General features: G+C 34.1%; 1 protein-coding gene across 2 annotated transcripts in view; it reads left to right on the top strand.

The window, feature by feature from the left end:
* NAA15 (N(alpha)-acetyltransferase 15, NatA auxiliary subunit) overlaps nt 1–20995 on the top strand; it is a 115612-nt gene that overhangs the window by 66652 nt on the left and 27965 nt on the right. Inside the window, exons 7-14 of one of the 2 annotated variants that reach the window (XM_006887028.1) lie at nt 6756–6875; nt 9673–9768; nt 9931–10037; nt 11919–11991; nt 15464–15633; nt 16873–17025; nt 17498–17626; nt 19707–19920. In XM_006887028.1, the coding sequence (XP_006887090.1) occupies nt 6756–6875; nt 9673–9768; nt 9931–10037; nt 11919–11991; nt 15464–15633; nt 16873–17025; nt 17498–17626; nt 19707–19920 (1062 nt within the window). Of the gene's footprint in view, nt 1–6755; nt 6876–9672; nt 9769–9930; nt 10038–11918; nt 11992–15463; nt 15634–16872; nt 17026–17497; nt 17627–19706; nt 19921–20995 lie in introns of those variants that run through there. The other variant, XM_006887029.1, reaches the window with a different exon arrangement.

The following is a 20995-nucleotide window of genomic DNA, read 5'->3' as shown; positions in this document are numbered from 1 at the left end:
GATTTGAAATCAGGGAGTGAGATACCTCCTACCGTTCTTCTATTCTTAAGGAGTGCTTTGCTTATTCAGGGCTTCTTTCCATTGCACACGAAACTGGAGATTGCCTTTTCCATCTCGTTGAAGATATTTGTCCTTTTGTGACTGAGATATTTCACTCAGCATAATTTCCTCCATGGTCACCTGTTTTGTGTATTTCATGAGTTCCTTGTTTTTCAGTGCTGCATAGTATTCCATTGTGTAAATATACCACAGCTGCTCTATTCATTTGTTTATGGGCACTTGGGGTTGTTTCCAACTCTTTGCTGTTGTGAACAAAGCCACAATAAAAACATGGGTGAGCATATATCTGCTTGAGTGGCAGTTCTGATTTCTTTAAGGTATATTCCCAGTAGTGGAATTGCTGGGTCAAATGGTATTTCAGTTTCCAACTTTTTGAGAAGGCACCATACAGCCTTCCATAGTGGTTGCACCATTTTACACTCCTATAATCTCACCAGCATTTGTTGTTTGCTGTTTTGTTAAATTTTGCTATTCTGACTGGGGTGAGAGAGACATTATCTCATAGTTGTCTTTATATGCATCTCTCTTAGAGCTAGGGATTTTGAACATTTCTTCATGTGTGTGTTTGTCATCTGAATGTCATCCTTGGTTAAGTGTCTGTTCATATCCTATGCCCATTTTGCAATTGGGTTGTTTACCACACTTTTCCTTTATATGAATGATATTTGATTTGATGGTAATTACTTTTTAGAAATAAAAAGGGGAAGCTGTTGCTAATTTTGTTTGAATTTTTTAAAAAAATGGCTAGTATTTTAACCCATATTCTCTTCTAAAAGTATATGTTAGTAAAGCAGTTTTTACAAAAATGTAGTCTAGGGCATTTTATAATTTTGTCTGAGTGTCTTGGTTGACATAGAGATGAATACAGGAATGACAAGATGGAAATGAGAGTTTTGGGTTATGTGTGCTCATTGAAATAAGAGGTGTGCACCCCTGTATAAATGGATCCAATGAGAACTGATAGGAACCGTGCCCTATAAATAGTTTTAAGAGTAAAAAGTGATTGTTGAAAAGGAAAGAATTACAAAATAATTGGAAAACTTGATTATTTCTAATAATTACCTTCTTGAAAGACTATCCTTATTTTTCTCACGTAGCCACTGGTATGTTTAAAGTGTTTAAGACACACAGCATTTAATAGTGCCATTGGATACAGACTTTGGCACCAGAGCTCTTCATTCAACTCAAGGGGGGGAATATCTACTTTTCAGTTTGAGTTAGTAGCATTACTTTTATGAGGGGCAGGGCTTAGGTTTCAGTGTCTTTGTGGAAATGCATGGCGGTTTTCAAAGTACTCTTTTTTAAAATTTTTATTATTTTTTTTGTGTGTGTACCATCAAATCATATCTGACTGGTACAGCAGGAGTTTGCCCCTCCTTCTCTAGCTGTGCATCTGCTGAATTCAAACTGCATACGTCTGGGATTGCAGTGCAATGAAAGTACTCTTATGTACATTATTTTGTGAGACATTTTTGGTAACACTATTAGTAACAAATGGAAGATAGTTTAAGTTAAATGAGGACTCAGAATCAAGCAGTGGATTAGCAGTTTGGTAATCATTGACACACAGTAAAATTATTTTGTGAGCATTTAGAAGTGGAATAACACAAATCATGTATGGTAAGTGAAAGTGGGAGTAGAGAAATTGAAGATTGCTAGTGTAAAAGACTCATACAAGGAATTTTGCTGTAATAGGAAATAAATAGAGTGGTTGATGGAAAGACTATTGTTATGTGCCGTTGAGTTGCCTGCAACTCATAGCAATCCTATGTACAGCAGCCCTAAACTCTGTTGTTTCCTGTGCCAATCTTACTGTCTCTGACACACCTATCCCCATCACTCCAGTTACTGAATCAATCCATGTCATCAAGGGTCTTCCTCTCTTGTGCTGTCCCTCCACCCTTCCAAGCCTAATGTCCTTCAAGGACTGGTCCCGCCTTACAACATGTCAGATGAAGCTTCAGAATCTTTGCCTCAAAGAAGTAGCCTGGTCTCACCCTCTCTTAGATGAACCTGTTTATTCTCCTAGCAATCCAGTCCATGGTATAGTCAATACTCTTCTCCAGCATCACAACTCAAAGGCAACAGTTCTCCTTTTCTCATCCCTAGTTATTGTCCAGCTTTCTGAAGTATAGCAAGTAATTGCAAAGACTATGGCCTGGATCCAGGGGCACCTTAATCTCCAGACTGATATTGTTACTCTAGAGTACTTTGGAGGGTCTCTGACAGGAAACTTTCCTCAGTGCAATTCGTCTTTTAGTTTCCTGCCTGGTGGTACCAAGAGTACCAAGGTGGAAAGGCTAGAAGATAGGGTCAGAAGAAAGTTTTTTTACAAGCAATGTTTGTACTAAATGTGCAGTGATTGAGTAATAGACTATCACGTACAGTTGAATGGATGCAACCTAGTTGAAGACTTAAACTTATAAAAGATCATGAATAATTCATCCACAGTAATTAAATGTCAGTATATGAGCACGTTGTTGTATTGGCTCCTATTCATAGACTATGTATAATAGAGCAAAACCCTGTCTGATCCTGTTCTATCATCACACACTTTTGTGCTCATTGTTGCAGTCATTGTATCAGTCAGTCTTGCTGAGGGTCTTCCTCTTTTTTGCTGACTTTTTCCAAGCATTGTTGTCCCTTTCCAGGGATTGCCCAAAGTACATATAATGGATATTCGTGTTTCTTTTCTAGTTGTTTTTATTTGTTTGATAATAATATGAAGTAACGCCACCAGCTCATTTAAAACAAACAGCTAAATACCTATAATGTATCAGGTGTGTATAGAGAGACAGGATGTATACAGAGAAAAGACAGAACTGAGAATAAGATCAGTTTTTGGAAACTTAAAAGTTGTTAATGGTGGTGGTACTGAGGAAACAGTGTCAGGATTACTTGGGAGCTTTATGAAATGGTTATTTGGGTACATTTTGGCAAAAAAATTGTTAATTTTCTCCCACACAATAGCTGAGAGATAAAGGAAGAAAATAACAATGAGTGTAGTATAGTAGAGAAAACTTAATTCTTTTGAAGTTCTTAGATAAGGAGACTTTGGTTTGTGTAAGAGATGACTTTCTTAATCTCAGTACAAAATTCTTGTTAATTTTTTTAAGTAATTTTCACAAAAGTTTATAGAAAGGTTGGGATATCATTCATTGTTGCACATTTTTCTCCCTCCTCCTCCTCCTCCTCCTCCTCTCTCCCTCCCCAAGTCTCCTTTGCAATGCACCACTTGTTCCAGATTGTTGTCTGTAATGCCTAAGCATAGATTGCTTTCAGATAATTCTTCTCATCTATTCCATTGTCTATCCACTCTTTTGCTATTCTCCCAGCTGTGTATGTTAGTCCTGTCTTAACAACAGTGATACTAAGCAGTATTTGTCCTTTTGTGACTGAGATATTTGACTCAGCATAGTCTTCCAGACTTACCCATGTTTAGTGTTTTACTAGTTAATTGTTTTTCATTGCTGTATAATATTCCATTGTGTGAGTGTACCATAGATTTTCTGTCCATTCATTTGTTAATGGGCCCTCGGGGCTACTGTCACCTGTTTGCTATGGTAAATAATGTAACAGTAAGCATGGGTGTGCATAGATATGTTTGAATCGTGGCTCTTGTTTTTTTTAGGATATATTCCCAGTATTGAAACTGCTTGGACAAATAGTATTTCTAACTTGAGAAAGCACTATACTCCTTCCGTAGTGGCTGTACCATTTTACATTTCCACTAGCAGTGAATAAGAGTTCGATTCTGTCCACAACCTATTAGCATTTTTTTGTTTGACTTACCATGTTGAACTTTGCTAGTGTTGCTGGGGTGAGATGATATCTCATAGTTGTTTTGATATAATTCTTTATTTTGAGTTTAGATTTCTATCCTATTTGTTCTCTCTATCCTGTTATAAAATGTTTAGTGCATCCCTGGCCTCTCCTGTGCCAGTTCTTCATCCTTCTCTGTTGGCTGCAACAATCAGAAATGTTTCCAAATACTTATACATGTCTTCTAGGCAGCAAGATTACTTCAGAGGGGCAATTTCCTTCTATGCCAGTTGGATCCGAGTCAGTGGTATACAACAACAAGGAAAAAAAAGGAGGGGGGGGGGAAAGACCCAGAAAAAGAAATACTGGAACAGAGATTAAGAATATGGTTGGTTTTTTATGCACATCCATGTTTATTGCAGCTTTGTTCACGACAGCAAGGAGTTGGAAACAACCTAAGTGCCCATCAACAAATGAATGGATAGAAAAGCTGTGGTATATTCACACAATGGAATACTACGCTGCATTGAAAAACAAGGAACCCATGAAATAGTATTCAAAATGGGTGACCCTGGAGGACGTTATTTTGAGTGAAATAATAGCTCAGTCACAAAGGGACAAATACTGCATAGTGCCGCTGTTGTAAAACAGGACTGACATCGGGGTTGGAGGGAGACTGAGAAAGATGGGATAAATATACTGCATTGAAACAGATGAGGGAGAAAACTGTTTAAAAGGGATATGTGATTAGGTATTATTGTTATGACAGGAGTTCAGAATGAAGGCTGCATAGTGGAGTGGACCTGGGGAGAGGGATTGTGAAGCAATGGGGAAACTTTTACTTTTCAAAGAGAAGAGTGTACTGAGGGGGGGGGAAGGGGTGGACAGGGAGAAAAGTGCAACAATGAATGAATGAAAATCCAAAGTCTTTGTAACTTTTCATTGCAATTAATAAAAAAAATTCTAAAAAAAGAATATGGTTGATTTTTTTTTTTAATCCATGTGACCTAGATTCACATTCTAGCTACAGCATTATCTGAGAGATGTGGGACCAGTTTACTTAAAATAGCTGTAGCTTTAAATGAAAGAAAAAAGTAACCGGTCTCAAAGAATTGCAGGATTGAATTAATGCGTGTAAAATATTTAAAACAATCAATTAAACACTCTTTGTATTGTCTGAAGAGTGTTAAGAATGTAAGAGTGAAATAATGGTTTGAAAACAATACCTTTGAAAAATGAACAGCAATTTAGGTTTTTTTAAAAAAGCAACCAACCACCATGTTAGAATAGGAATTTGGAACTCTTAGATGACATTTTAAATGAGACCGTATCTCTTGTCTGTTTATCTGACTTTCTTGTGTTTCATGAGGTGTAGAACAAGCAGGCAATTTGGGTGATCTGTGTAGAACTAATGAAACCAGGGTTTTGAGATAAATTTTGAAATTGAGGCTAGGTCGTGGTACTAGGGATATTAGATGGATCTTGGCAGAAAGCAAAGAGTTCCAGAGGAATATCTTATCTGTGTTGCTTCATTGACTATGCAAAGGCTTTTGACTGTGTGGATCACTACAAACTATGGCTGACTCCGAAGAATGGGAATCCCAGAACATTTGATTGTGCTTATGGGAAACTTATACTTGGATCTAGAGTAACTCGTCAGAACAGAGCAAGGAGACACTGAATGGTTCAAAATTGGGAAGGGGGTCCGCCAGGGATGTATTCTGTCTCCACACCTTTTAAATCTGTATGCAGAACCGATCATCCGGGTCTCTGTGCTATACAAGGAGGAATGTGGTGTTAGGATTGGTGGAAGATTCATCAATAACCTGTGTTAAGCAGATGACACAACCCTGCTTGCTCAAACTGAGGGGGACCCGAAGTACTTGCGTCAGAAGGTCAAGGACTGCAGCCTTCAGTATGGATTGAAGGTCAACATCAACAAAACAGATTGTCACCACTGGGCCAACTGGTAGTATCATTATGGATGGTGAAGAGATTGAGATAGTTTGCTTGGCCGGTCAACACTTTTTGTACCAACAGCCAGGAAATCAAGAGATGAATTGCATTGGGAAAGGCAGCTGTCAGAGACCTCTCTAGAGTACTGAAGAGCAATGATGTCAGGCTGGAGACTAAGATGTGCCTGATCCAGGCTATAGTCTTTGCAGTTGTGGCTATGTATTGGAAGATGGACAGTTACGAGATTATAGAGAGAAAATTGATGTCTTTAACTGTATGGAGAAGAGTGTTTAAAAGATAAGTGAGAAAAGTAGACCAGACCATTAAACAGGTAAGCTTAAAGCAAGAAGCTATGTGATTTTAATGTGACCATGATTACAACTGTTACAGTAGAACCATATTATAGTTTATAAAGAAATCATAACTTTTGGTATAGATTAATTTGATGTTAAAAAGATACCTATTTAGGGGTATGAATAATTGAAAACTTGGAGGTCAGTGCTTAAGGAATGCAGTTGACACAGTGGTACCATATTCTGTCTCCTTGGAAGAAAAGACTGCTTCTTTAAAGATACATAGTTTAAAAAGTCTTGTTGAGCTATTTACTCTGTTCTTTATGGTCACTGTAAGTCAGAATCAATTTGAGGGCATATGGACACAGATAATGTTTACTGACATTGTGCTCATGGGATATGGAAAACGTAGTCTTCAGTTGCACACATACCCATATAAATAAGATGACTTTTGAAAATAGCAACTTCAGAAGGAAGAGAAGATAATGAAAATATGGTGATAAGTTTTAAAAGATTATAGGAGTACTTGAGGATACCAAATCCATTTACTTATTAACACTTGATTTATAGCTAAATTAAGAAAAAATGTGAGGGAAAGTTCAATGTATTACAGTTAGACCATTTTTTTCTTTCTCAGCTATCTAGTTAAAGTGTTTTTTTTTTGTTTTGTTTTGTTTTTATTAGGAGAACTTCTGTTGCATTTATGTCGGTTGGAAGATGCTGCTGATGTTTATAGAGGATTACAGGAGAGAAATCCTGAGAACTGGGCATATTACAAAGGCTTAGAAAAGGCACTCAAGCCAGGTAGTTTGTTTACGGTTTATATATTCTAAATCTTAATTACTTTTCTGTTAACGTGTTTAATTTTTTTATCAAAAATGTAAATTTTTTTTAAATTTAAATTTTAATGATCACAATATAACAGTGTCTGTCATTTTAACAGTTTTAAATGTATAGCTCAGTGAAATGAATTACATTTGTGGTAGTGTAGAATCACTAGATCAATACAATTTACAAACCTTTCATCTCTTTTCAGAGAAACTCCATACCCAGGAAGTTGTAATTCTGTATTTTTTTTGTCACCTTGTGGAACTCTAGTTTATCCTCTGTCTCTATAGATCTGCCTATTAATGTGATTATAATAATTTAAAATAAATGTAAAATCATATCATATTTACCACTTTCTGCCTGGCTTATTATCACTTACTGATTTGAAAGTTTATTCATATAATGTGCTTTGGAGCTTCCTATCCCTTTATGGCTGAAAAAGAGTCCATTTTTTACATATACCACATTTTGTTTATCCATCTCTTGATGGAAACTTGACTTCTTTCTACCGTTGGGGGAACTCTGGGAGAGAGTTCCACTGCAAACTCAAAGGCTACGCCCCTGTGGCAGTTTGAATTCACCAGCAGCTTCATAAGGGAAAAAAGGCAGTCATCTCCTGAAGTTTACAACCTGAAAAATTCAATGAAGAGTTGCTGTGAGTCAGAAGTGATTCAGTGCCAGTGTGTTTGAGGTGTTAATTTTGGGTATTTGTGAATAATGCTGTTAGGAAATTGAACTTTGGTGTACAGATGTCGATTTGAGTCTTTGAATTATTTTGATTTTATACTCAGAGTGAAATTGCTGGGTCATATAATAACTTACGTTTAACTTTTTGAAAGACCACCAAATTATTTCTGGAGTGGTGGCACCGTTTTACATTCTTGCCAGCAGTGTGTGAGGATTTCGGTTACACCGTATCTGCATCAACAGTTTTTATTTTTTCTGAGCATATTGAATATAAAGTAGTATCTCATTGTGACTGTTACCATATTAACACACTGAAAAGCATAACTAGAAAAAAATTTCAGATAATATAAATTAATAAAGACTTATTTAGAATAGGAATATAGAAGTACATTTGCTGACTTCAATTTAATATAGTAAAAAGAGCAAATTTTGAAGTCTCTCTAGTATAAATCCATAGAAATGGTTGGAAAAAATACTCTATAAAGACAAGTTTAAGGAAAAAGAATGCATAGTAAGATAAAAACATGAAAAAGATATTTCCACCAACAGATCTAAAGATCCCTCTCTGAAAGAAAAAAGTAAGCATGACTTAATGTGGTAAACTTGTTACCCAGTAGCCTGCCAAGCATGCACTTTTCCTAAGATAGAAAGAGCATCTAAATTTTCATCATCTAGAAACTTTCTTTCCCCCACATCCTTTCCCAGATGGGGTCCACTCATGTTTACAGACCCAAAAGTAAGAACATTTGCTTAGCCATATTGTCTGATTTTAATCTATGTTTCCTTCAAAATTTATATTTAGCTATTTCTGATAACATTTATAGATACAAGGAAAACCTGTTCTTAGGATTATTGCAAAGAATTGCAAATTACCCTGGAACATCAGCACATTGAATGCTAATTAATTATCAGTGTTAGTGAAAGGAGAGTTTGGGAGGATGGAAGAATTTAAGATTAATAGAGAATTTTAGCCATTAAATGTTAAGTAGTCAGTTACTAGGGAACTCTGGTGGCCTAGTGGCAAGAAGCTGCACTGCATTCCCAAAGACATACAGTTTGAGGCCACCAGCTGCTCTGCCAGGTGAAAGGTCTTCTTTGAGATTAACTGCCTGTGAAAATCTTCCAGAGGGTCAACTCTGGTTTCCTACTCCATGGTATACAACACCAACAACAGTTAATTACTAAAAGAGTACCAGTTAGCAATCTCAGAGACAAAGAAAGATCTTGATAAGTTGACTAGAAGTGGCTACAACCGAGAACAAGAAAATCTGTCTCAGAAGAATTTGCTGCCAGAAACCCTCTGAGAAGTGAGAATGGTGAGACTTATATCTCAAAAATTTTGAATGTATTATCAGACTGGACCAGTCCCTACAGGAGTATAGTATAGTATAGTATAGTATAGTATAGTATAGTATAGTATAGTATACCGTACCTAGTAGAGGATCTGTAAAATAGAAGGACACTCATTGAGATGGATTGACACATAGCTGCAACATTGAATTTTTAAAAAGCAGTGCTTGTGAGGATGGCACAGTACCAGGCAGTGTTTTTTCATACATTGGATTTCTGTGAGTTGGAACCAACTTAGTGGATTGCAACAACAGCTAGTTGAGAGATTAGTTGAGTGAAAGAGTGAATGGAGGACAATTCTGAATTCTTCACTGAGCATTAAAGAATTACGAACATGTGAAGTACTGAAAATAGAATATCTAAAGTAAGTCAAAAGAGATGGCTTAATAATGATGAGGCTAAAGTAAATAGTGGAGAGATAATGTATATCAACATAAATGCGACAAAGTAAGTTGCTTAATTTGAAAAAAGAAAAGACTTCTCAGATTTTAAAAAGAAACCTAAAGCATAAAGGAATAAAATTGTAAGATTTTAACTATTTAAAATATGAATATATTAGCAGGAAATACTCTTAATTAATGATTTTTAGTATATTTGAGTGGTAAGTTTACACAGTTCTTCCTATTGTCAAGTTTTCTATTTATAAATTTTTAATATACTGTGAAAAATTTGTGATTTGCCAGGAAAAGACATACTTTGCAATTTATGAATAATTTTTTCCCCCCTTTATCTGTAGCTAATATGTTAGAAAGACTAAAAATTTATGAAGAAGCCTGGACTAAATATCCTAGGGGATTAGTGCCAAGAAGATTGCCATTAAACTTTTTGTCTGGTGAGTAAGAATAATAGCAAAGGATTGAAAGTCTTGTTATGATTTCAAGTTTCTTTCCTTGGTTTTACATATATGATTCTGCATATTGATAATAAGATGTGCATTGTTAACTTTCTTTAATCAGTTTTTCTAATTAAAAAAATTACTTTTTTATCTTCCAAGGTGAGAAATTTAAGGAATGTTTGGATAAATTCTTAAGGATGAATTTCAGTAAAGGTTGTCCACCAGTCTTCAATACTTTGAGATCATTATACAAAGATAAAGAAAAGGTAAAGCAAAAGCCATTTTTTTTTTTTTTACTATCATTCCTTTGCTTATTATTTGGAAAAGTTTGATTCTTGATTTTCTGTTCGAGGAGTACATGTTTTGTGAATCTGTTACCAGTCTTCCTAGTTTGCCATTTAAAGTGCTTCTGCGCTGCTCTTTTCATCCCCCTTTCTCTTTAACTCTGCAATGTATTACTTATTTGTTTTCTCTGTCGTGCTTTTGCTCTGTGTTTCAGTCAGTCAGCATAGGTATGGAAAGTTGGTTATGGTAGTGATTTCTTCAGCCTTTTCTTTAATCCTTGCTCATGGTGAAAGTCAGAAGTGGATTTTGTTTTTTTTTTCCAAACCATCTTTTAGTTTAGTAATCTTTCTCCTTTTTTATTTGGTAGAAAAAAATTCTGTCAGAAGAGTTTGTTTGCTGTCCCAGTAAGTCAACTTACTCTTTCAGCTATGTGTTAATAATATTGCAAAATGCTTGTTTAGAGGATATCTTACTCTTATGTTATTTTGCTTGTAAGTACATCAGAATATGTTGGTAGTTGTGAGTTTGGGGTTCTTTTTCTTTGGGGGGGTTCTTTTTTTAAAATGAGTTAACAGTGAGGAATCAGAAAGATGGAACAATAAAATCATGCTTATAATGTACTTTATATATATATATAGAGAGAGAGAGAGAGAGAACACATTTTTATTAGCCATTCTTGAGGAAAAGCCTGTCTGTATTGGGTCTGTATTGATTGGTTTTTATCTCTCTGTTTCTCTCTTGTATTTTGCATCTTACATAAATTTCTTATATGAAATAATGGCCAGTTTCCAGTTTTAATAGAGTAAGAACTGAGATTCTTGTGATTCTTGGCATATAGATCTCTGCATTTTTATGATTTTTCCCTTTTAATTACTTATGGTTGTCTCATTTATGCCTGAATTGATTAAATATCTAAATTATCTTTGAGGACTTTTTAAAAATATTAAACCTGTAGAATAAGTCTTTCCTTTGTTCTTGTTTTTAAAATTGACATTGAATTAAACTATGCAATTAGTAATTAGTTATAAGTGTAACTGAGTCAAACAGATTTGAGAAAACAAAAGTGACTATTAGGAAGCTTATAGTTTATTTTGTGGGAGCAGAAGAACATTGGCACGTCAGAGTAACCTAGCTGTGATCATTCAGTCCTCATAATTTACAGAGGTAATCAAGAGAACTGGTGTTAATCTGTTGAATAGTTACACTGAAGAGAAATTCTATGGTAATACAAATCTCTTAAGTATGGATTAAACAAGGGGGAAATATATATATATGAAGCTAGGAGCAAGTAGTATGGCCAGGACTGAGGAGAAATCAGAACCTGGATAGCTCTGTATTCTCCTGACTCATAAAACCATCCACTGTTCTGTGTTGCAGCTTCACTAATATTTTTTCTCTGAAGTATAAAATTAAGAGTGATTCTTATCTCTCTGTGGAATTTCTCTTTGAATATAACATTGAATTCTAGATTTTTTTTAAGAGCAGGTTTTAACTCTGGATGTTGTTTATGCGAACCTTGATGTAAATTCACAACATTGCTTCTTTCCCCCCCTCGCCCTCAGCCCTTTCTTGATCTTTGCTTTAACTTGTTGCATTTTTCCCCAGTAGAGAAAAGGAATTTACCAAGAAGTTCTTAGAAAGTTGTCTGTTAACACACACATGTACAAATACATGATTCATTTGATTAGTTTTAAATTTTATGAAGAGGTTAAGAACCATACAAAGGGGAGAGAGAAAGAGTGTGTGTGTATATATAACTGGCTGCTGAAATATTTTTCTTTAATAATAACAGCAACACATTTTGAACAAGACTAGTACTATTTTTTAAAAATTAAAATCTTCTTATGTTTTTTGTACTTTAGGTGGCAATCATAGAAGAATTAGTAGTAGGTTATGAAACATCTCTAAAAAGCTGCCGATTATTTAACCCTAACGGTAAGTGCTCAAATTTTATGTTTTTTAGACATCTTGAAAAAGTTTTAATTGATGTAAAATTTCTAATCAGGATAAGTATAGAGTGTTAAAAACCTTTCCCTTTTAAGATAGAAATCTATTTTTCTTATTTTATGAGAATGCTTAGATACAAGTGTTATGTGAATTTTTGAAAATTTAAAACACCTAGGAGACTAAACGCAGTAGTGTAACTATCCCCATTTACTTCTCGTAGTTCCCATAATTTTTATTCATGCCCTAATTATTATGCATCCTCTCTTACTTCCCCAGTTTGAAGCGCTACATTATTTCATCCATGACTACTTCATCATATCACAATGAGTACCTAATGTAAAACAACCACAATACTGTTATTATACACAAAAATTAATACTTTTAATTTTTTTTTTTAAAAAAAGCATCACAAAAAGCCCCCACAACCAGCCAAAAAAACACCTCATTGCTATCAAATCAGTTCTGACATAGGGAGTACAGAAAAGCCACCATTCAACATTGAGCATAAACATTATGGAGACCTCAGATATAAAGGGTAAATGGAGAATTTTCCAAATAAGTTCAAAAAGAGGACTTAAAAGATAGCAAGACTAAATAGTAGAACATAGGAACAGTGGCTTAGTAGAAAAAGATTCTGCTGCTAACCAAAATGTTGACAGTTCAAACTCACTCGTTGGCTCCATGAAGAAAGACCTCATGATTGACTGGGTTTCATAAATCTTACATCCAGGAAAACACTAAGAGAAAGTTCTACTTTTTTTTTCCCTTGGGTCTTTTGGAGTTAGAGTTGACTCAGCAGCACACAGCAACAGTCCTTGATCACACTTCAGATTGTCTTCAGTGAATATCAAGCTGGTTTGTTAGTTTGTTTCTTTTTATATTCCATTCTTTGTGACTTTTTTTTAAAAATCGGGACCCAAATAAGATCTATTCTTTGATGTTAGTTGATAGTGTCTCTTCTTTTTTTTTTTTTTTTAAAATTCTTTTGAGAGAAGTTTACAAATCGTGTTGTATTTTTATTCAGGTCATTTGTAGACATTAGTTAAAATTTACTAATGTAATTAATGACAACTTCTAATCAAATCCTTACTGTATATTGCTGTTCTCTTCATTCAAATCTCTTTTCTTTCCTGGAATTTATATGGAGGTGCCTTTGTTGCATTTTTCCACTGCCTGGAATTTGCTGGATACATCCAAATGATGGCTAACATGTTACTGCTCTATTCTCTGAATTTCCTGTGTAAATCAGTATGTGGTTTAGAACTGTGGTATCCATTACAATATGCAATTCCTCAGTTAAATCACTTATATTTGTTTGCATTTCTGCAAATGGTAATGCCTACATGTTAGGGTAGATACAGAACAGTTATGCCATTGCATAAAATCTTGGTTAGATCTTGTTCAGTTTTCTTTGTTTCATTTTTCTATAAAAGAGATATGAATAATGCCATTTCACAGATTATTATTTTTCCCCCTCCCTTAGTCCCTCTTACTTTCTTTGTACCAGTTTCCAAAATAATTAGTACTTTAAGCTTTACCATTGATGAAATATTTATTTCTGAAGTATTATTTTGAATTAATTGGTTTACATATAGTTGATGTTTTAAATCATCATAATTTTAAATTCTTTCATCCTTTACATATCATGGGAGTAGTTGATAATTTCCTTGTTTGCTATAACAGATTGTTTCAGTTCATCTTGCATATTGCCTTCTTGAGGCTGGAATCCATTTTTATCAAAGAGTCCAGGTTCTTCTGAGGGAAGTCTAGCCTTGGACCTAGAATAATCATTGTTCTTGGATTGTTTGTTGTGTCTAGGTCTCACATTAATTTTAATAATACTTTAGAAAAAGGCTTTGCCAGGTTTCATTGGTTAATCATCATAATGTTCCTTTGATTATCAGCATTTTTCTACACATTTTACAAATGTGGAAGAGGTTCAGTGACTTGCCCAAGAATATGCAGCACTTTTGTTGCAGATCTATCAGATCGGGAGTTGGTGAGTTCCACTCCTATTGTTTGGCCACTGAGCCACTGTACTTTTATTAGGCTAAAAGTAAGCAGTCATTGCTTTCTTTGAAATCAGATGTCTTTTGTCAAATTTCTGAAATAACTTTTTAATGTGTGTGGGTTATAGATTTAACTTACACTTATTTGGTCATTATATTAAATCATAAACTAAATGTCCATCCTTGTTCAGTTTTAGGTACAGTTTTTTAAATGAATTTTTTTTTTTATTTATTATTTGTGTGTGTGTGTACCGTCAAAACAGATCTGAATGATACAGGAGGAGATTGTCCCTCCTTCTCCAGCAGAGCATCTGGTGGATTTGAACCACGTACCTCTGGGATTGCAGTGCAGCTTGTTGCCACTAGGCCACCAGAGCTCCCTAGGATATAGTTTTATTCTGCATAATAATGCATTTGCTCATTCAAGCATTATACTAAAATCTATTAAGAATTTGTAATCATCAACATTCAGAGTAACTCCATCACAAGGATAGTTATGTAGAGTTTAGCACATTAGCTAGAAACCCAATTAATTGAGCAGTCAGGGCTTTTTCTTTTTACTTTATTAATGGCAAACATTATTTTAATATTTTTCTTAAAAATAATATCTTCACAAGAGTCCACAATTAAGGTTGCAGAGTGGAATGTACTTGGGGCGGTGGGAGGGGTGTGGGGGGATTGTGTCCTACGGAGGGAGTGTTTCTTTTACTTTTGAAAGAGAGGAACAAACTTGGGGGGGGGGGGGGCTGGGCGGGGAGAGAAGTGCAGCAATGAATGAATGGAAATTTAAAATCTCTGTAAATGCTCATTAAAATTATTTAGAAAAGAAAGAACAAAGGTCTCAGTGAAGATTTAGGTATCAAAACAAACAACATAGAACAGAAGTATAGAACAAAGAACAAAGGTCTATGTAGAGATTGTGTATAAGCAAGTATTCTGGAATTCCTATTCTTCTCACATTTAGCCATATTTTATTATGAACTTCACATCCAAATACCTTTGCATAGTCAATAAAACACAAATAAACATTCTTCTGATATTTTCTGTTTAAAAAAAAAAGAAAAAGTCAAGTCCTGATGGATGCCACAAAATTATGAAGAGGGAAATAAATCTGTTAAAAATTGAAAAAAAAAATATCTTGACTGGTGCATACCTAATTTTGTTAAACCATATCCCTACCACTTCTGTGAATTTTAAGTCTACTGTATTTTATGTCTTCTATTTGCCATTTGTATTAAAGTCCATACTATATGCAAGGCATTATGCTAGGGGATATAAAGAACTGGAAACATTGAATGAAAAAGACCTTATATAGTGTTAATAGCAAGTTTTATAGCTATGTTTGAAACTTTTACCTTCTTGATAAAGATAAGACTATTTTGAGGCAGAGAATTCTCCTTCTGCATTTAATGTTTAAGCTTATCTTTTTCTATCCTTTTCCTTCTTTTAAGATGACGGAAAGGAGGAACCACCAACTACATTACTTTGGGTCCAGTACTACTTGGCACAACATTATGACAAAATTGGTCAGCCATCTATTGCTCTGGAATACATCAATACTGCTATTGAAAGCACACCTACATTGATAGAACTATTTCTTGTTAAAGCTAAAATCTACAAGGTAAATCTTCACTCACCTCATATTTTCAATAAAGGATGAGGTGTGTCAAAATATTTTTTGTAGTTTATACATTCTAAACATCATGGGGAAAAATAACGTATTTGACACATCAAAAACATGGTACTTTTATCTTCCATTTTAGACTTAATCATGGTTTCATTAGTTTATATGCATTCATATACACGTATCTGTAAAAAATATATTGTGTATATGTATCTGTCTCATGTCACATAATAATTACATATTTACACACATTGGTTATTTTCTTGGTTATTGTTAGTAAGAGAGAAACCAGAGTTAACTGTATTTCAATTAAATATTTAATAAAATGACACTGAAGAATCACCAAGGAATTTTACTTATTTTTAATGTTTAGATGTTTAATAAATGACACTGAAAACTCTATAAGGAGTACTACTTATTCTCTTTTGTCTTCTTAAATCCTGGTCCCTGCCGGAGAATTTCTAATCATATGTTCTAGTGTCATCTTAAAATACGCATTTTTCTTAAAACATGTTCAGTGTCATAATTGATGTTGTAAATAATAATTAACTAACAAAATAATGAAGGTAAGTAGTATTTTAAATGCACTTTTTTAGAACCAGATTATGTAATTAGCTTGGCTTTTCTTAATGGAATACTTAAAATGAGATGCATAGAGGAGTACATCCACTGATGATTCTAGTTAACATCCCAATGTCGATAATTATAGAAAGGCTTTCAGGACTTTTGTTCATAGGGTCATTACGAGTCGAGGCAATCAACAACAACAACTTGTTCACTAAGTTTTTGATAGTTTTTATTCTATGCAATAATGTATCTATATTCTTAATACTGTTCTAGTCAATAATGTGTCTGTATTTCCTCTTCTGGAGTAGAAATTTGACTATCCAGTTATATTTCATATCTTTAATATTGACCTACTTTCTAATTTGAAGATTTTTATTACTTTTTGATTTAACAATTATTTTTTGAGTATTTGTTACGTGCCAGTCACTGTTCTAGACAAAGAAGATACAGCAATAGACAAAACTGTTTAAATCAGTCTTTCCTTTTCGGAAACCAACATTATACTTGGAGATGTATCAAAATTTATAGTCTAAGCATTCCCATTATTTAGCTTCTTAAACGTCAAAAGACTACTTCTCATTCATTTGTTCTGAAATACTTATCAGTAAGTAGTCTTCTATCTGATTAGATAATTAATGTACTTAACAATTTATTTTTTCTCTCTGTAAGCATGCTGGGAATATTAAAGAAGCTGCAAGGTGGATGGATGAGGCTCAGGCCTTGGATACTGCAGACAGATTTATCAACTCCAAGTGTGCAAAATATATGCTAAAAGCCAATCTGATTAAAGAGGCTGAAGAAATGTGCTCAAAGTTTACAAGGGTTGGTATCCCTAGTCTTCTTTAAATGTGCTAACCAGACCTGAACCAATTCATATTTTCTTACTCTATTTTTAACATCAGAAGAATCAAGAATTATATGGCTATTGAAATAATTTTTAGTATAAAAGAGTACTTTGTTTCTAAGTAATTGTACCAGTTTTTTAATGTGTGTTAGATGACTTTTTTGAGCAACTGCTATGTGTCGTTAATGTCTTACATTGATTGCTACATACCACTATGTAGAACTTCTGTCTTCTAGAAGTAGTTATTTTATCTCAGTGGTTAGGAATATTATTTCAATTTCTTTACCTTATTAACTATTCCAGGTTTCTCTCAGAATTTGTTTAAATGAACACTTTGGAACACTTAGTTTTTCAACCAATTTTGAAAAAAATTGTTTCAGTTCTTAAATTCTGTGATGGATTAATGTATTTGGTAAGAAATTGTCTTGAATATATATGATTTTCATCTAGGAAGGAACATCGGCAGTAGAGAATTTGAATGAAATGCAATGCATGTGGTTCCAAACAGAATGTGCCCAGGCTTATAAGGCGATGAATAAATTTGGTGAAGCACTTAAAAAATGTCATGAGATTGAGAGAGTAAGTACCTTAGATATATACATTGAAGACTTTGAGCAAACCTGTATAGATTTTTCTTCTCTCTTTTAATTTTGGGTTGTTAAAGTTGTTACTTGCTATTTTGACTCTTGCTAATTCCATGTGTGTTAACTGTGCTCTGTAGGATTTTCAAGGCTGTGACTTTTTGAAAACAGATCACCAGACATTTTTTTATTTTATTAAATTTTATTAATTTTAATGAACATTTACAGAGATTTTGGGTTTTCATTCATTCATTGTTGCACTATTTTCTCTACCCTCCCCCCAAGTTCGTTCCTCTTCCCCCCCCTTGAAAGTCACTTTTAATTGTCCCGTTGCCACAGTGCTTGTCAAAGCCAGTTCTGATTAATCTCCTGTGTCAGTGTGTCCTTTGTCATTCCCTATCACTCCCCCTGAGAGAGACTTCACCCTGATTCATAAGGAAAAGGGGACGGCGTATTCTCTTAGCTATTTCCTGCTGAAAAGGGACGCTGTAGGTTTGAGGGTGAAGATCTTCTCTCACTACTCTAAGGGCCCCTTGGGCAATAGGGAACACGTAGACTATTGTGGAGATTGATTTTGGAATTTAGATGCACTGTTATCAATTGTTGCTTAGCCATACATGTTCATATCCTTGAAGATGTATTATGGAACTGTTGCAGCCTAGAAGACACAAAGTTAACTAACAAGTTAAAAGTACATGAGTCAGAAATTAAAAAGCAATAATATTCCAAATAGAGGTTCTAATAATGGCACAGATCAAGTTACAGAGGGAAGGTAGTTCTTATAATAAAAGGCCTATTGACTAGCCCTTTGTCTATTATAGTATAAAGGTTCGGAACCACAAGATGTAGAGGCTCAACTATGTCATTTATTGTTCTTAAGTCCAGATCACCAGACTTTTTGAGGTACCTCTGTGGTTAGGGGAGTAGTTAAACTGATCACATTTCCAGTGCTTAGCCATTTGCAGCACTCAGGGACCCCTAACTCAGAGTTGTTATGAAGTACTGCCTAGTTGGAACCAATTGCTGACTCTTTAGTGGGTTTTGAGAGGCTTTAAAACCCATGGGAAAAGATTGCCTATCTTCCACAGAGCTGCTTTTTGGATTATCACTAGTAGATTATTTTAAAATCATTATTCAAACTCATTAAATTTTTAAAGGAAAATACTATAGATTGTGTTTTTATTACACTCCCTGTTTTCTAACTTCTCATTTTGTAATTGTCATTGTTTTCATTTAGCTTTTTCTAAATTTTTTAATATTTTACAAACCATTTATCTACTTTATTGTTTGAAATATTACCAAGTAGAGAGCACGCTTAGTTTTAGTGGAAATGTAAAAGTTGCTTTTTGCTTGACTTACTTGATAGTTCATTTAATCTTGTTAGCATTTACATTTCATAAGGTATAATATATATGTAATTCAGAAGATTGCTAAATCCTGTTTATTATAATTCTTTGAGGATAGTTTCTAGATATAAAAGCAGAATGTTTAATGTGTGAGTATACTGTACTGCTTTATTTTGTGGTGTTTCATTTATCATAATAACTGTGTAAATATTAAGATTATTGGATATTGTTGTATACCATTAAGTTGGAATCAAACCATAATTGACCTTCCAGCAGGTTTCAGAGACAGTAAATTACATTGGAGGAGATTGTCCATCCTTCTATTGCAGAGCAGCTTGAGTATTTGAATTGCGTGCCTTTGGGATTGCAGCATAGTTTCTTACCAGTAGACTACCAGAGCTCCCTCTAAATATTATGATAGGAATAAGATATATTCGTATTAGAAATATTGAGACAGGAATAAGAATATATGCACATAAATTTTTAATTATGCTGTCTTTCCATTCATCAAATAATTCAGTGCATGTTCAGTGCCTTATATTCTGCTAAGTAATGAGTATTTGCTTATTTGACTTACAAAGTATTTCTAGGGGATGATGACATTTTAATATCTTTTAACCTACTTTTCATGTTTAAGAAAATGACTAAAAGCTTGATTTTTATGATACTGTTTTACATTACTGTTGTTCCTATAGTTAAATTGCTCTAATTAAATAAAAATAATTTTGTTAGCATTTTATAGAAATCACTGATGACCAGTTTGACTTTCATACATACTGTATGAGGAAGATTACCCTTAGATCTTATGTGGACTTATTAAAATTAGAAGATGTACTTCGACAGCATCCCTTTTACTTCAAGGCGGCAAGAATTGCTATAGAGATTTATTTGAAGCTTCATGACAACCCTCTGACAGATGAAAATAAAGAACATGAAGCTGATACAGGTATAATACGTAAAAATTGTTGCTTGCTGTGGTGCATGTATGAGAATTTATGTTTTTTTTAATACATATTTTTCCAAATGCCACTTGAGAAAATGTTACTCATGGTTAGAAAGTTATTATGGTTATTCTCTGAGCAACAAAAAGAAAAACCTTAAAAATTAAAAAACCTTCTTTATACTTCTATACTGATATTCCATTTAAGAATATTATGTTAGTTTTGCACATAATATCTGGTTTTCTGTAAGTTGCTTACTATTAGGATATGTTCTCCTTGGATTTGAAATGACATTGTTACTGTTGTCTGTTAATGTCCTTTACTCAATCAGCTGCTGGCAAGTGGGAGTTGACTCAAAGGAACCATCAGTAGATTTTCAGAAGGTAAAAAGTAAATGGGAGAAGATTGCCCATTTATCTTCCAGAGAGCCATTGGTGAATTCAAGCCACCAGAGAGACAGACAGTCTTTGGATTAATAGCACAATTCCCTAGAGTCTTTTCCACCAGAGTTCTCGCTAATATAGCTGCTGTTGTTGATTTTATGTACCCTTGAGCCAGAGCTGACTTATATCTGATCTCCCTCAGGTTTTCAGAGATAATAAATTGCACGGGAGGAGACTATTTTTGTCCTGTTAAGCAGCTGGTGAATTCAAACTGTCCCTTTGGGTTGGCAGTGCAAATCCTTATTACTAAGTCACCAGGGTTCCTATTAATATATCTAATTCTCCCATTTTGTAATAATTTCTAATTATTAGAAAAAGGATTGTTAATTACATAAGCCTTAAAAGCTAACTTGAGTTAACTTGTGGTATTTACTGTGGTAAACATGTACTTTGGCCTGTTTTTTCTTATTGTTGTTTAATTACATTTATGCTTAGGACTTCTTAATTTTTTCTTTTTTTTTAAACTAAAGAAGCTTTATTAAGGGGGTCTCCCGGGCTGGGTTCCTTGGTCTGCAGAAAGAGAAACAGGCAGAAGGACAGACCAGGGAAATATGACCAGAACTTCTTAATTTTAAAGTGTATATATACTTTAGTGACATTAATCATAGTCACCATATTGTATCATAATATCACTATA

This window comes from Elephantulus edwardii, unplaced genomic scaffold (genome assembly GCF_000299155.1).
Source record: "Elephantulus edwardii isolate Elephantulus edwardi_28Jun2011 unplaced genomic scaffold, EleEdw1.0 scaffold00053, whole genome shotgun sequence".
NCBI lineage: Eukaryota > Metazoa > Chordata > Mammalia > Macroscelidea > Macroscelididae > Elephantulus > Elephantulus edwardii.
This window is presented reverse-complemented; position numbering and strand designations above follow the sequence as displayed.